Source organism: Mustelus asterias, chromosome 5, assembly GCF_964213995.1.
Source record: "Mustelus asterias chromosome 5, sMusAst1.hap1.1, whole genome shotgun sequence".
In the NCBI taxonomy this organism is placed as follows: Eukaryota; Metazoa; Chordata; class Chondrichthyes; order Carcharhiniformes; family Triakidae; genus Mustelus; species Mustelus asterias.
Genome location: NC_135805.1, coordinates 121,996,649 through 122,010,819, shown reverse-complemented (window position 1 = coordinate 122,010,819; position 14,171 = coordinate 121,996,649). Strand labels below are relative to the sequence as shown.

At 43.5% G+C, this 14,171-nt stretch overlaps 1 protein-coding gene across 1 annotated transcript in view; it reads right to left on the bottom strand.

The window, feature by feature from the left end:
* Positions 1–4,516: 4,516 nt before the first annotated feature.
* Positions 4,517–14,171, bottom strand: part of eloal (elongin A, like) — a 65,069-nt gene continuing 55,414 nt past the window's right edge. The window contains 2 exon segments of the mRNA XM_078213589.1: positions 4,517–4,690; positions 7,351–7,484. Coding sequence (XP_078069715.1) covers positions 4,629–4,690; positions 7,351–7,484 — 196 coding nt within the window. The 3' untranslated portion in view covers positions 4,517–4,628.

Below are 14,171 nucleotides of genomic sequence, written 5' to 3'. Positions count from 1 at the left end.
AGATTGGTCAGAGAGATAAGTTTAAAGGAGAAGAGAGGTGGTAAGGTTCAGGAAAGTGAATTCAGAACCTAGGGTCTCAACAACTCACCAATTGCAGGGCAAAGAAAGTTGGCAGCTGCAGAGTTCAGAATTGGATGAGTGCAGAGATTTGAGGTTTGGTGGGCTGTGGGAGAAGCTTATAGATAGTCAGCGAGGCAGCTATGGAGGGATTTAAACATAACTCAAAGAATTTTAAGATTAAGGAGTTTTGTTGCCTGGAGAGAGTGTAGGAAGAGGTGGAATGAGCGAAAGAGAGTGAAGAAACCAAAACAACTGATTTAAGTACAAAAAAATCCACATCCATCAGGCATTAAAGGCATCAATGCATTATCCAACACAACAAGAATACTACACTATTAAACTTTCTGGAGAATAAATCATGCATTCAGTTAAATTGGAGAATCCAGTCTGTATGCAATGTAATACATAATAACTTTGACATAGACCAAACTCTTTTTAGTATAAGATAAAGCCATCTGTGGACTGCATCGCTAGCAAACAGAAATCCACTTGAGATAACACCTTCAACATGCCAACAATCACAGATCAATGCCAATGGAACAAAAGGCCAGTAAAATTGGTATAGTCCTAGAGAACTGACTGAGCTGAAAAAGAAACTGTAGCCTTTGCAGAAAATAAATTAAATCATCCTTCCCCTGCGAATTTGATCCGCGTCAAGGAAAATTAGCATTGTTGGAAGAATAGAAAGAGAAGCTGAATGGCATCTCAGTTATAAAAAGCGCCGGGGTGAAACGTGACATCCACCCTAAAATTTGGCAAGACTTGGATGAACCAGTTTGTTCAAAACAGTGGTGTGATTATCTAATGACAATCCATTCAAACAAAGAGGAAGATCAACTGTATAACCCAAAAATGTAAATAGAGACAGAGATTATTAAATAGAATAAGCTAGTTTGTATTACATTGAATTATAACATTGGGTTAGAGTGCCTTGGGGCAAATGTGAGAAAATAATATCAGTTGCTGAATGGATACCACTGTAGCTGGAGAAGAAGTTCTTTTTGCAATAAGGATTGAAAAATATAAGGGATTTAAAGCTATAGAGAATTCTAATAAGCACTCATGCATGAGGAACATCCAGAGTCTATTAAACCCAAAAGACATTAATTGATGTTGACTTGGTGATAGCAGTTGACAATCACTTAACAAGCAAATCTGGCAAAAGATATGAAATATTAATCCACTGCTTAACAACACAAGTTACAATGTAGTACTTTATTCATCCATTATCCCATCGTGACACCATAGTTTTAGACTTCCAGATCATAAGACCAAATCAGTCTTCAGATAACAAATTGTACTTATCTCAAGACTTAAACTCATGCAGATTACAGCAACCACCAGCTGCAAGATATCAGAAGCAGAGAATGTAGTGGACTCACCTTTTTAAACCTGGAGACTGCTGCATCTCCCGGCCTGATTCTTATTTCTATTCTAACTCTACCTGTAATCTCCTGATAAGAAGAAACTACAAGTGGTCTCTTAAAGAGAATCCTACAAAAATCCTCAATTTATAACTAGTTATTAAAACCATTTAAACTACCCTTTCCTGTAGCACAGCTGCTTTTCTCATTACAAGCCAAACATGTGAAAAATGAACTATTCTTCATTATACAACTTGTAAAAGTGCACTTTTCTCGAATTGTACATTTTGTGTGTGTATTTGCATGCGGGCATGTGTGATGTCACGTAGCGTTTAGACTTTTGGGGTGAATGAGTGAATAAATAATCCTCTATTTAAATCCACAAAAGCTTGCTGCTGTTATTTAAATTGACTGCACACTCTGGGGGATAAGAAACACACACACCTTCCTCTCCAAAACTACACTGATTATCGACAGTAAGGAAAAAGGTACAAGAGTTTCAGTTCTCTCCCAACCCTAGTGTAATATCCTTTAGTGGCCACCTAAGAGTTTCATCCCACCATCATCGATATTCAATCTGCAGCAGGCCATTCAAGGAGCCCACCCTGCAAACAGTGTTGGGTTCCCACCAGGGTGATCCCTCAATCGCAGGCACCTTGTGCCTAATTGAGTGACTCCAACATTGGGGAGGGGAGAGGAGGGGCAGCGATCACCACAATAAACTATCACACTGCCCTTGCTTCCAAACCTCCTCCTCCCATCATCACAGGCGACTCCTACCCTGCAAGCCTCATCCTACCCATAGTTGCCTCTCCCCAGGGATCAATCAGCAATCCCTGCTAATGGCCCCACTATATTACCAGCAATGTTCACCACACCATGGTGACACTGCCAGTAGTGGAAAGCTGCCAGTCTCTGATGGCCAGGATTTCCAGCCTTGCCTAGACAGCATCGGGCCTCCCCGAGAAAAGTGATGTGGGGTTCCCACTGGCTCTTCAACTAATGGGAAAGATGCTTTCATTAAATTGTATCCAGAAAATCTATTATTCCCTTGTGAATAGTCAGTAGAAATCAGCAAACCACTGTTCCATTAGCAGCAATGACAGATGCCATCAAGATGCCACCATTGGGTTCCGAAACACAAGTCACTGCTCAGATGAAATTCCATCTGGTGCACAGGAGTCGAAGAATTTAATGCAACATTAGTTAATAGACATATGCAATGAAAGGCCAGTTGTCTGGCTGTAACTGTGCTCCAACGGAAGTGTTCCATGATCTTTGAACATTAATCATTAAGTAGTTTGTTCATCAATGAAATATTTATTTGGCCATAATGGCAGGGAGGAGGATCAGCCAACCACTAGTCATAGATGTAATAAACAAACTAATTCATTCAAAAATGGTTTGCAAAGCAATTACCACAACTGACTTTACAGGAATAAAACGCCCACACCATGCTGCAGAAAACTAGGCTTCTGGAGCTCAGTAGTGCTATCTGGTTATGCCAGAAACCACCTTTTTGAGGATTTTAAAAGCGCTGCATCTTCAAAGTGAATGGAAGAAATGATATTATCTAATCTTGATGATTTCTCCAGAACTTTGGACCTTGATGAAGGAATTGAAAGTATGGCTGTTAAATTTGTGGATGAGACATAGGTAGGAAAATTAATTTTGAGGACAACAAAAAGGGTCCAGAAAGGGATTATAGATAGGAAAAGTGAGTGGACAAAAAGTTGGCGGATGGAGTATGATGTGGGAGAATGTGAACTTGTCCTCTTTGGCAGGAAGAATAGAAAAGCAGCATGTTATTTAAATGGAGAAAGATTGCAAAACTTGGCTGTGCAGAGGATATTGGGTATTTTCATGCACATGAATCATAATATGTGAGCGTTCAGGTACAGCAAATGGTCAGGATGACAAATGGAATGTTGTCATTTATTACTAGAGGAATAGAGTAGGGAAGTTTTGCTGCAATTGTACAGGCCACTGAAGTGCTGTGTATAATTCTGGTCCCCTTACTCAAAGAAATTATAATTGTATTAGAAAGCATTCACTAAACTGATTCCTGGGATGGTGGGGGTGATGGGCAATGGGGGAGAGCAGTGTTATCTTGTGGAGGAAAGGTTGGACAGATTGGGCCTGTATCCATTGGAGTTAAGAACAAACAGCAGATTTCCTTCCCTAAGGGCCAGTAGTGAGGCAGATTGTTTTTTTCACAACAATCAACAATGGTTTCATGGCCATCAGTAGATTCTTAATTCCAGATTGTTTTTATTGCATTCAAATTCTACCATCTGCTATGGTGGGATTCGATCATTAGCTGAGCTTCTGGATTAATATACCACTAGGCCATCGCCTCCCCAGAGGGTCGTTGGTATGTGGAATTCTCTCCCCTATAGAGCAGTCGGGGCAGGGTCAGTGAGTATTTTTGAGCCAAGTCAGATTCTTAATTGACAAGGGAGTCAGAAGTTATAGAGGGCAGACAGGAAAGTGGAGTTGAGGCCACAATTTGACCAGCCATGATCTTATCAAATGGCAGAGCAGGCTTGAGGGACTGAATAGTCTAATCTTGCTCTCAATTAGTACATTCACATGTAACCTCAAGAGTCAAACACTTGCAAAGAATAAGAGTAGCAGGGGAATTTGTTTCTTATAAAGGCCTCTCGACTGGAAAACCTGTGTACACGTAGCCACAAATACCTGTGACTGTACTAGATTAAGTGTTTTTAAACAGCCAGCATGGAACATAGTGTTTATTGTATGGCTTCAGTAGCTGTGTTTAAAACTGTAAAAGTGCTGAATTAGCCTACATCAACATCCAAATTGGTTTTGAATGCCACATCCAAATAACGCAAGTGCTTGAAAGTGAATGCATTCGATTTTGCACACTACAAACAGGCTGAGGGTAATCAAATCTATTGAACAGTGTACATTCTAGCTTTTATTCTGAATGCGATACATCAATAAGAATTGTTTGAGAAACTTTAAATCATTTCCATCTTGCATCTTTATTTTTGTTTAAATTTAAGCTCACACCACATTTGCTCCAGAGTTGTGCACATAATCAGTTTTCTCCCAGAAAATATGTACAAGACGCACTTGTTGGTCAAATTGGTGTACAAAAATAATAAGTAAATGTTCCATCTTCTGAACAATAAGCTTATATACAACACAAGTAGATCAAACAGCTGGTCTCAATCGTATTTATCGTGGACCGAGCCTGTTCTTAAAGGTCCTTAAAGATTTTGCCATCATTGGTGCAACTTCTGGGGAAAAAAAACAATTTTTTAAAAAAGAAAACCATGTCTGGTTCCAAAGAGATCTTAACATGCAAACTTGAGTACATCCTACATTTATTTAAAAAAAACACCCATGATGGAAATGCTAAAATATCTCAAATAAAAAGAAATTTTCTAAATATACAATTCCACTGCTGAATTTTGATAATGAAAGTGAACTCCTCTAAACTGGCAATATTCAAGAAGCGAAAATATTACTGCTCCATCTTATCAACCCTCTGTCGCATCACTCACACTCCCAGAAAATATATTTTACAAGATAGCACAACTCAAAATCTATTGCAACATTCGCACTCAGTCACAAATTCTCTCAGTCAGATTCTGCCCTTGTCATCTCTCCCCTATAACTACCACAGCAAAAGTCACTAGGTAACCTTTTTCCTACAATTCTTCTATTGAATGCATTAAGTAATTGGAACAAAGAAAATTACAGCACTGGAACAGGCCCTTCGGCCCTCCAGGCCTGCACCGACCATGCTGCCTGACTTAACTAAAACCCCCTACCTTTCCGGGGACCATATTCCTCTATTCCCATCCTATTCATGTATTTGTCAAGACGCCCCTTAAAAGTCACTACCATATCCGCTTCCACTACCTCCCCCGGCAACGGGTTCCAGGCACCCACTACTCTGTGTAAAACATCTGCCTCATACATCTCTAAACCTTGCCCCTCGCACCTTAAACCTATGCCCCCTAGTAATGGACTCTTCCACCCTGGGAAAAAGCTGATTATCCACTCTGTCCATGCCTCTCATAATCTTGTAGACTTCTATCAGGGCTCCCCTCAACCTCCGTCGCTCCAGCGAGAACAAACCAAATTTCTCCAACCTCGCCTCATAGCTAATGCCCTCCATAACAGGCAACATCCTGGTAAATCTTCTCTGTACCCTCTCCAAAGCCTCCATATCCTTCTGGTAGTGTGGCGACCAGAATTGAACACTATATTCCAAGTGCGGCCTCATTAAGGTTCTATAAAGCGTCAACATGACTTGCCAATTTTTAAACTCAATACCCCGGCTGATGAAGGCAAGCATGCCACATGCCTTCTTGGACGACCTTCTCTACCTGCATTGCCACTTTCAGCGACCTGTGTACCTGTACACCCAGATCCCTTTGCTATCAATGCTCTTAAGAGTTCTGCCATTTACTGTATATTTCCTATCTGTATTAGACCTTCGAAAATGCATTACCTCACATTTGTCCGGATTAAACTCCATCTGCCATCTCTCCGCCCAAGTCTCCAACTGATCTATATCCTGCTGTATCCTCTGATGGTCCTCATTGCTATCCACAAATCCACCAACCTTTGTGTCTCCGCAAACTTACTAATCAATCCAGTTACATTTTCCTCCAAATCATTTATATATATATTACAAACAGCAAAAGGCCCCAGCACAGATCCCTGAGGAACGCCACTTGTCACAGCCCTCCATTCAGAAATGCACCCTTCCATTGCTACCCTCTGGTGCCAATTTTCTCCTCCTGCCATCCCGCCTGGGTCTCTGCTCCATATTTCCCCACAATTTTAAGCTACAGAGTCCAGCATCAATGCTATCCCCCAACCAACCAATGAATCATTACGTGTGGATAGGAGTTAATTTTGTTGGTCTTTCACTTTGCCAACCCCTCTCCACCCACACCCCCGCCACCTCCCCTCCCCAGCATCAAACAGTAGAAAAATGTATTGTAAGCTTTAGAACAAATGGAAATACCGGGCCGGATTCTCCCAAAAAATTCCAAGTGCTGCATTGGTGAGAAAAATGGTGCAATTCACGACTGCTTTTTTCAGTGCAACTTCAGACTCGAATCTCCCACACTGCATTGCAGAGGTCACAATCGTGAATATCATTAAAAGGGCAGCAGTTTGCTGGCCAGCTCGATTGCTGGCCATCCCAGGACCCCTGCAATGCTGCCCCTCACGACCACGCTCCCCCCCCCCCCCCCAATCACTGTCCTCCCTCTGGCCCCGACCAATCCTATGTGCAGAGTGTCAGCGGGACCCCCAGACCCATCAATTGCTCCTAGGCCCCGCCCCCTTGGCATTGCCCAATGCCTGGTGGGCAGTGCCCAAGTGCCCTGGGCATGGGCACTTTATCCCTTGGGCAGTGCCAGGGAACACAGGCTGGCACAACCAGGGTGCCCATGCCCAGGGGGCACCACCCCACCACCATCCGATCCCCGGGGGTCCCTGATTGCCCCCCTTCTCTCCGACAGGGTCTCCCACTAGTTCCCCACAAGTGGGGAGCTGCTCTAAACCCTGCCAGAATGAAATACTCTTGGCAGGATGGGAGATGCTATCGGGCCTGGAGAATTCCATCCCGGGCCCAATTATTACATTTAAATAAGATTAAAAACAGATTTAAATCACTTACCCGTCTTCCCGCCGGTTTCCAGCGCGGTCTCGACTGCACCTGCTTTCTGACTGTGGGAGACATGCAGGTGTCGGGAACGCATGCGCGAATCCCGCAAAATGGCCGACATGCGCATCTCCCAACCCGATGTGCCCAAAAATGTGCGCATTGGGATGGGAGAATCAAGTCCATCATTTCATCTCATCACAAGTTTTTTTAAAATGGTTCACAAGTGTTCTGTCCTGGTACTTTTCAAAAATGGTTTACTTTACTTACTTTTAACTTGCCTCTTTGATTCTGGGCCTGAATGACTGCTTGCCGCAACATAGCCACTGCTGCCCTTAGTCCTGTCAGAGGAGATACCTCCTCCAGCAAAGCTGGAATTTTCTGTGCTCCCAATGGACCTCTTCCTAGGCGAGAAAAGTTTTTCAGATGCAGCCAAGAATGTGAATCAAACATGTTCTATGCAATTAATACTTGGAATATCGTGTTCAATTCTGGTCACCACACTACCAGAAGGGCGTGGAGACTTTGGAGAGGGTACAGAAAAGATTTACCAGGATGTTGCCTGGTATGGAGGGCATTAGTTATGAGGAGAGGTTGGAGAAACTTGGTTTGTTCTCACTGGAGCGATGGAGGTTGAGGGGAGACCTGATAGAAATCTACAAGATTATGAGAGGCATGGACAGAGTGGATAGTCAGAAGCTTTTTCCCAGGGTGGAAGAGTCAATTGCTAGGGGGCACAGGTTTAAGGTGCGAGAGGCAAGGTTTAAAGGAGATGTACGAGGCAGATTTTTTTTTTTAAACAGAGTGGTGGGTGCCTGGAACTCATTGCTGGGGGAGGTAGTGGATACGGTAGTGACTTTTAAGGGGCGTCTTGACAAATACATGAATAGGATGGGAATAGAGGAATATGGTCCCCGGAAGGGTAGGGGGTTTTAGTTAAGTCGGGCAGCATGGTCAGTGCAGGCTTGGAGGGCCGATGGGCCTGTTCCTGTGCTGTAATTTTCTTTGTTCTTTGCAGTGGAAAAAGTGAGCAATGCTTCTTGACAGTTCTCAATGTTGATTGAGCTCAGTGCAGATCTCTGATGGAAGCTCAAAGCATATTACCACTTCCTCAACTTCCACTGAAACCAAAATGGAATCACAGGCATCATAGAACATAGAACATAGAACATAGAACATAGAACATTACAGCGCAGAACAGGCCCTTCGGCCCACGATGTTGCACCGACCAGTTAAAAAAAAACTGTGACCCTCCAACCTAAACCAATTTCTTTTCGTCCATGAACCTATCTACGGATCTCTTAAACGCCCCCAAACTAGGCGCATTTACTACTGATGCTGGCAGGGCATTCCAATCCCTCACCACCCTCTGGGTAAAGAACCTACCCCTGACATCGGTTCTATAACTACCTCCCCTCCAATTTAAAGCCATGCCCCCTCGTGCTGGATTTCTCCATCAGAGGAAAAAGGCTATCACTATCCACCCTATCTAAACCTCTAATCATCTTATATGTTTCAATAAGATCCCCTCTTAGCCGCCGCCTTTCCAGCGAAAACAATCCCAAATCCCTCAGCCTCTCCTCATAGGATCTCCCCTCCATACCAGGCAACATCCTGGTAAACCTCCTCTGCACCCTCTCCAAAGCCTCCACATCCTTCCTGTAATGTGGGGACCAGAACTGCACACAGTACTCCAAGTGCGGCCGCACCAGAGTTGTGTACAGTTGCAACATAACGCTACGACTCCTAAATTCAATCCCCCTACCAATAAACGCCAAGACACCATATGCCTTCTTAACAACCTTATCTACTTGATTCCCAACTTTCAGGGATCTATGCACACATACACCTAGATCTGCATATTTTTCAAATTGTGAATGAAGTCTGAATATTTTCATCTCCCATCGTTAATAAAGCGGTGCACAATTGAAAGAATAAAGAACATAACATGGTGCATCCACCTGGATTGTTAGGTGAAAACCGGCCAACATTTTGTTCCCCTCTCCTTAAAGCATTTTGGCACAAATTATGCCTTAGTCCTCTCAATCACAATGGCATTCCAGACCATTAATTAGCCTTTTTAAACACCATGCACCTCTCCGGTTATATTCACATACATCATAATTTTGGCTTAGTTATAGATGTATACAAAGCTAAAAACCCATTTTTCAAATCTGAACTTACAAATGAAATTAATAAAAGATCATCATCAACAGTAAATAAAATTACTATCTAGAAATACAATAAAAGACTTCAGTTTACTGGGAATCTTATAACACAGGAACCAAAGGCCTACTCTCTCATTTATACCAAGGCAACTCATTCTTACTGCAGTACAGATTTTTTATATTTATTAAGAATTTCCACCATTTATTCTGCATTGCCAAAGATCCATATTTAATTCCAACACCTGGCACTAGGATAAAGGATCTTATGAGGAAAGGTTGGACATAACTGGGCACGTATCCATTGGGGTTTAAAGAATAAGAGGTGATCTTAATGAAACATAAAATCCCAAGGGGTCTCAAGAGATAGGTGTGAAAATGATGTTTCCCATGCAGGAGATTAGTTAAAGGTGACAAAATTTCAAAATATGGAGTTTCGATTTAGATTGAAATGAGGAGAATATTTTTCTCTCAGAGGACTATGGGACTCTCTTCTCCAGAGAGGCAGCGTCATTGAATATTTTTTAAATGCTGGGGTAGATAGGTTCTTAACTAACAAAGAAGGGAAAGCATATAGGGGGTAGACAGAAAGTAGAATTGAGGCCACAATCAGATAAGCCATAATTGTGGTGTTTTTGGATTTCCAAAAGGCATTCGATAAGGTGCCTCACAAAAGGTTGCTGCAGAAGATTGGGGCACACGGAGTTGGGGGTAGGGTGTTGACGTGGTTTGGGGATTGGCTATCCAAAAGGAAACAGAGAGTTGGAATAAATGGGTGCTTTTCTGGTTGGCAGATGGTGACTAGTGGCGTGCCGCAGGGATCGGTACTGGGGCCTCAACTGTTTACTATTTACATAGATGATCTGGAGGAGGGGACTGAGTGTAGGGTAACAAAGTTTGCTGACGACACGAAGATAAGTGGGAAAGTGAATTGCGTGGAGGAAGCGGAAGGTCTGCAGAGAGATTTGAATAGGCTGAGTGAGTGGGCGAGGATCTGACAGATGGAGTATAACGTTGGCAAATGCAAGTTTATTCACTTTGGAAGAAATAATAGCAAATTGGATTATTATCTAAATGGAAAAAAATTACAACATACTACTGTGCAAAGGAACCTGGGGGTCTTTGTGCATGAGTCGCAAAAACTCAGTCTGCAAGTACAACAGGTGATCAAGAAGGCAAATGGGATGTTGGCATTTATCGCGAGGGGGATAGAATATAAAAGCAGAGAAGTCTTGCTGCATCTGTACAAGGCATTGGTGAGGCCGCAGCTGGAATACTGTGGTGAACCATCATTGGTTCCCACTAGATAGTACTGAGCCAGGGTCTGGCCAGTACTACAAGTATGTATATATGTTGCTGTTGGGGTTAGGGATGGGTTGTTCTACTTGTTGCTGTTGGGGTTAGGGTTGGGCTGTTACACCTTGTATTATAGTTATTGTGGTACATCCCAGTCGGGCTCCGCCTCCTGGGAGAGGTATAAAGGTCTCTGCTCTGTCTGGGACCCCTCAGTCTGGGATCGTGTATATAATTAGTAGCTTCGTTGTTAGAGCAAATAAAAGCCTTTATTTCCTGAGCATCTCAAGCCTCGTGTGTGATAACGCGCATCAAATACTGTGTGCAGTTTTTGTCCCCTTACTTGCGAAAGGATATATTGGCCTTGGAGGGAGTGCAGAGAAGGTTCACCAGGTTGATGCCGGAGATGAGGGGTGTAGATTATGAGGAGAGATTGAGCAGATTAGGTTTGTACTCGTTGGAGTTTAGAAGGCTGAGGGGTGATCTTATATAGAGGCATATAGGATAATGAAGGGGCTGGATAGGGTAGAAGTGGAGAGATTCTTTCCACTTAGAAAGGAAACCAGAACTAGAGGGCACAGCCTCAAAATAAAGGGGGGTCAGTTTAGGACAGAGTTGAGGAGGAACTTCTTCTCTCAGAGGGTGGTGAATCTCGAGAATTCTCTGCCCACTGAAGTGGTGGAGGCTACCTCGTTGAATATGTTTAAGTCACGGATAGATGGATTTCTGATCGGTAGGGGAATTAAGGGTTATGGGGAGCAGGCGGGTAAGTGGAACTGATTCACTTCAGATCAGCCATGATCTTATTGAATGGTGGGGCAGGCTCGAGGGGCTAGATGGCCTACTCCTGCTCCTATTTCTTATGTTCTTATGTTCTTATAATCTTATCATGGCAGAGAAGGCCTGTGAGGCTGAATTGCCGAACTCTATTCCTAATTCACAAATTCATATGGATCACCATGATGCAAATTAACAATTTAGATGACTTGATTCAATAGTTCAACACAGGTCACTGACCACTAGAAAAGTCAAATAGATTAAGCATCAGAATCAGTTAGAGGTGCACCACCATCTAGGATCAATGGTAAATAACAAAGTACAATTTTACTATGAATAGATAAGGGTGAACCAGTGGATGTGGTGTATTTGGATTTTCAGAAAGCTTTTGATAAAGTCCCACAGAAGAGATGAGTGTGCAAAATCAAAGCACATGGGACTGGGGGTAATATATTGACATGGATTGAGAATTGGTTAGCAGACAGGAAACCAAGTAGGAACAAACAGGTATTTTTCAAAGTGGCAGTTAGTGACTAGAGGGGTCCAGCCAGGGTCAGAGCTTGGGCCCTGACTATTCGCAACATTTGGATGAGAGAAACAAAAGTAATATTTCTAAGTTTGCTGACAACACAAAACTTATTGAGAACGCAAGTGGTGAGGAGACTGTGAAGAGGCTTCAAGGTGATTTAGACAAATGATTTTTTAAAATTATTCATTCATGGGACATGGGCATCGCTGGCTGGCCAGCATTTATTGCCCATCCCTAGTTGCCCACAAAAAGGTGGAGGTGAGCTGCTGTGAATTGATTTACAATGCCGTTAGGGAGGGAATGGGTGACTGTGAAGGAATGGCAGTATATTTCCTTGATTACCTGTAAAGACTCACATTCCAACCATTATTTTGTAAATTGAGTTTTTGTCTTTATATGCCCTGTTTGTGAACAGAACTCCCACTTACCTGACGAAGGGGCAGCACTCTGAAAGCTAGTGGCTTTTGCTACCAAATAAACCTGTTGGACTTTGACCTGGTGTTGTGAGACTTCTTACAATATATTTCCAAGTCAGGGTGGTGAGTGGCTTGGAGGGGAACGTGCAGGTGGTGTTGCTCTCATGTATGTGATATCTTTGTCCTTTTAGGTGGAAGTCGTCGTGGGTTTGGAAGGTGCTGTCTAAAGGCCTTTGGTGAATGACTGCAGTGCATCTTGTACATAGGACACAATGTTGCTGCTGAGCGTCAGTGATGGAGCGAGTGGATGTGGTGCCAATCAAGCGGGCTGCTTTGTCCTGGATGCTGTCAAGCTTCTTGAGTGTTGTTGGAGCTGCACCCATCCAGGCAACACTCCTGACTTGTGCCTTGTAGATGGTGGATAGGCTTTGGCGAGTTCCTCGCTGTCGTATTCTTAGCCTCTGACCTGTTCTTGTGTTTATGTGGTGAGTCCCGTTGAGTTTCTGGTTAATGGCAACCCCAAGGATGTTGACAGTGGGGGGATTCAGTGACCATAACAGCACTGAATGTCAAAAGGTGGTGGTTAAAGCATGGTCTGGCATTTGTGTTGTGTGAAGTTACTTGCCACTTGTCAGCCCAAGCCTGGATTCTGACCAGGGCTTTTTGCATTTGAACATGGACTGCTTCAGTATCTGAGGAGTCATGAATGGCACTGAGCATATCAGCAAAAATCCCCACTTCTGACCTTATGAAGGAGAAAAGGTCATTGATGAAGCAGCTGACGACAGCTGGGCCTAGGACACTACCCCAAGGGATTCCTGCAGGGATGTCCTGGAGCTGAGATGACTGGCCCTCCACAACCATTTTCCCATGTGCCACGTATGACTAGCCAGTGGAGTGATACCCATTGATTCCAGGTTTGCTCGGGCTCCTTAATGCCACACTCAGTCAAATGTCACCTTGATGTCAAGGGCTGTCACTCTCACCTCACCTCTGGCATTCAGCTCTTTTGTTCATGTTTGAACCAAGGCTGTAATGAGGTCAGGAGCTGAGTGACCCTGACGAAACCCAAACTGGGCATCACTGAGCAGGTTATTGCTGAGCAGGTGCTGCTTGATGACCCCTTCCATCACTTTCCTGATGATCAAGAGTAGACTGTTTGGGCAGTAATAGACCAGGTTAGGTTTGTCCTGCTTTTTGTGCACAAGACGTAACTGAGCAATTTTCCACATTGTTGGGTAGATGTCAGTGTTGTAACTATATTGGAAGAGTGGTAAGTTCAGGAGCACAAGTCTTCAGTACTATTGCCTTTGCAGTATCCAGTGCCTCCAGCCGTTTCTTGATATCACGTGGAGTGAATCGAATTGGCTGGAGACTCACATCGGAGATGCTGGGGAACACTGGAGATGACCAAGATGGAGCATCACTTGGCACTTCTGGCAGAAGATTGCTGCGAATGCTTCAGTCTTCTAAGAACATAAGAACTAGGAGCAGGAGTAGGCCACCTGGCCCCTCGAGCCTGCTCCGCCATTCAGTAAGATCATGGCTGATCTTTTCGTGGATTCAGCTCCACTTACCCGCCCGCCCACCATAACCCTTAATTCCTTTATTGTTCAAAAATGTATCTATCCTTGCCTTAAAAACATTCAATGAGATAGCCTCAGCTGCTTCACTGGGCAGGGAATTCCACAGATTCACAACCCTTTGTGTGAAGATGTTCCTCCTCAACTCAGTCCTAAATCTGCTTCCCCTTATTTTGAGGCTATGCCCCTTAGTTCTAGTTTCACCCGCCAGTGGAAACAACTTCCCTGCTTCTATCTTATCTATTCCCTTCATAATCTTATATGTTTCTATAAGATCTCCCCTCATTCTTCTGAATTCCAAAGAGTATAGCCCCAGTCTGCTCAGTCT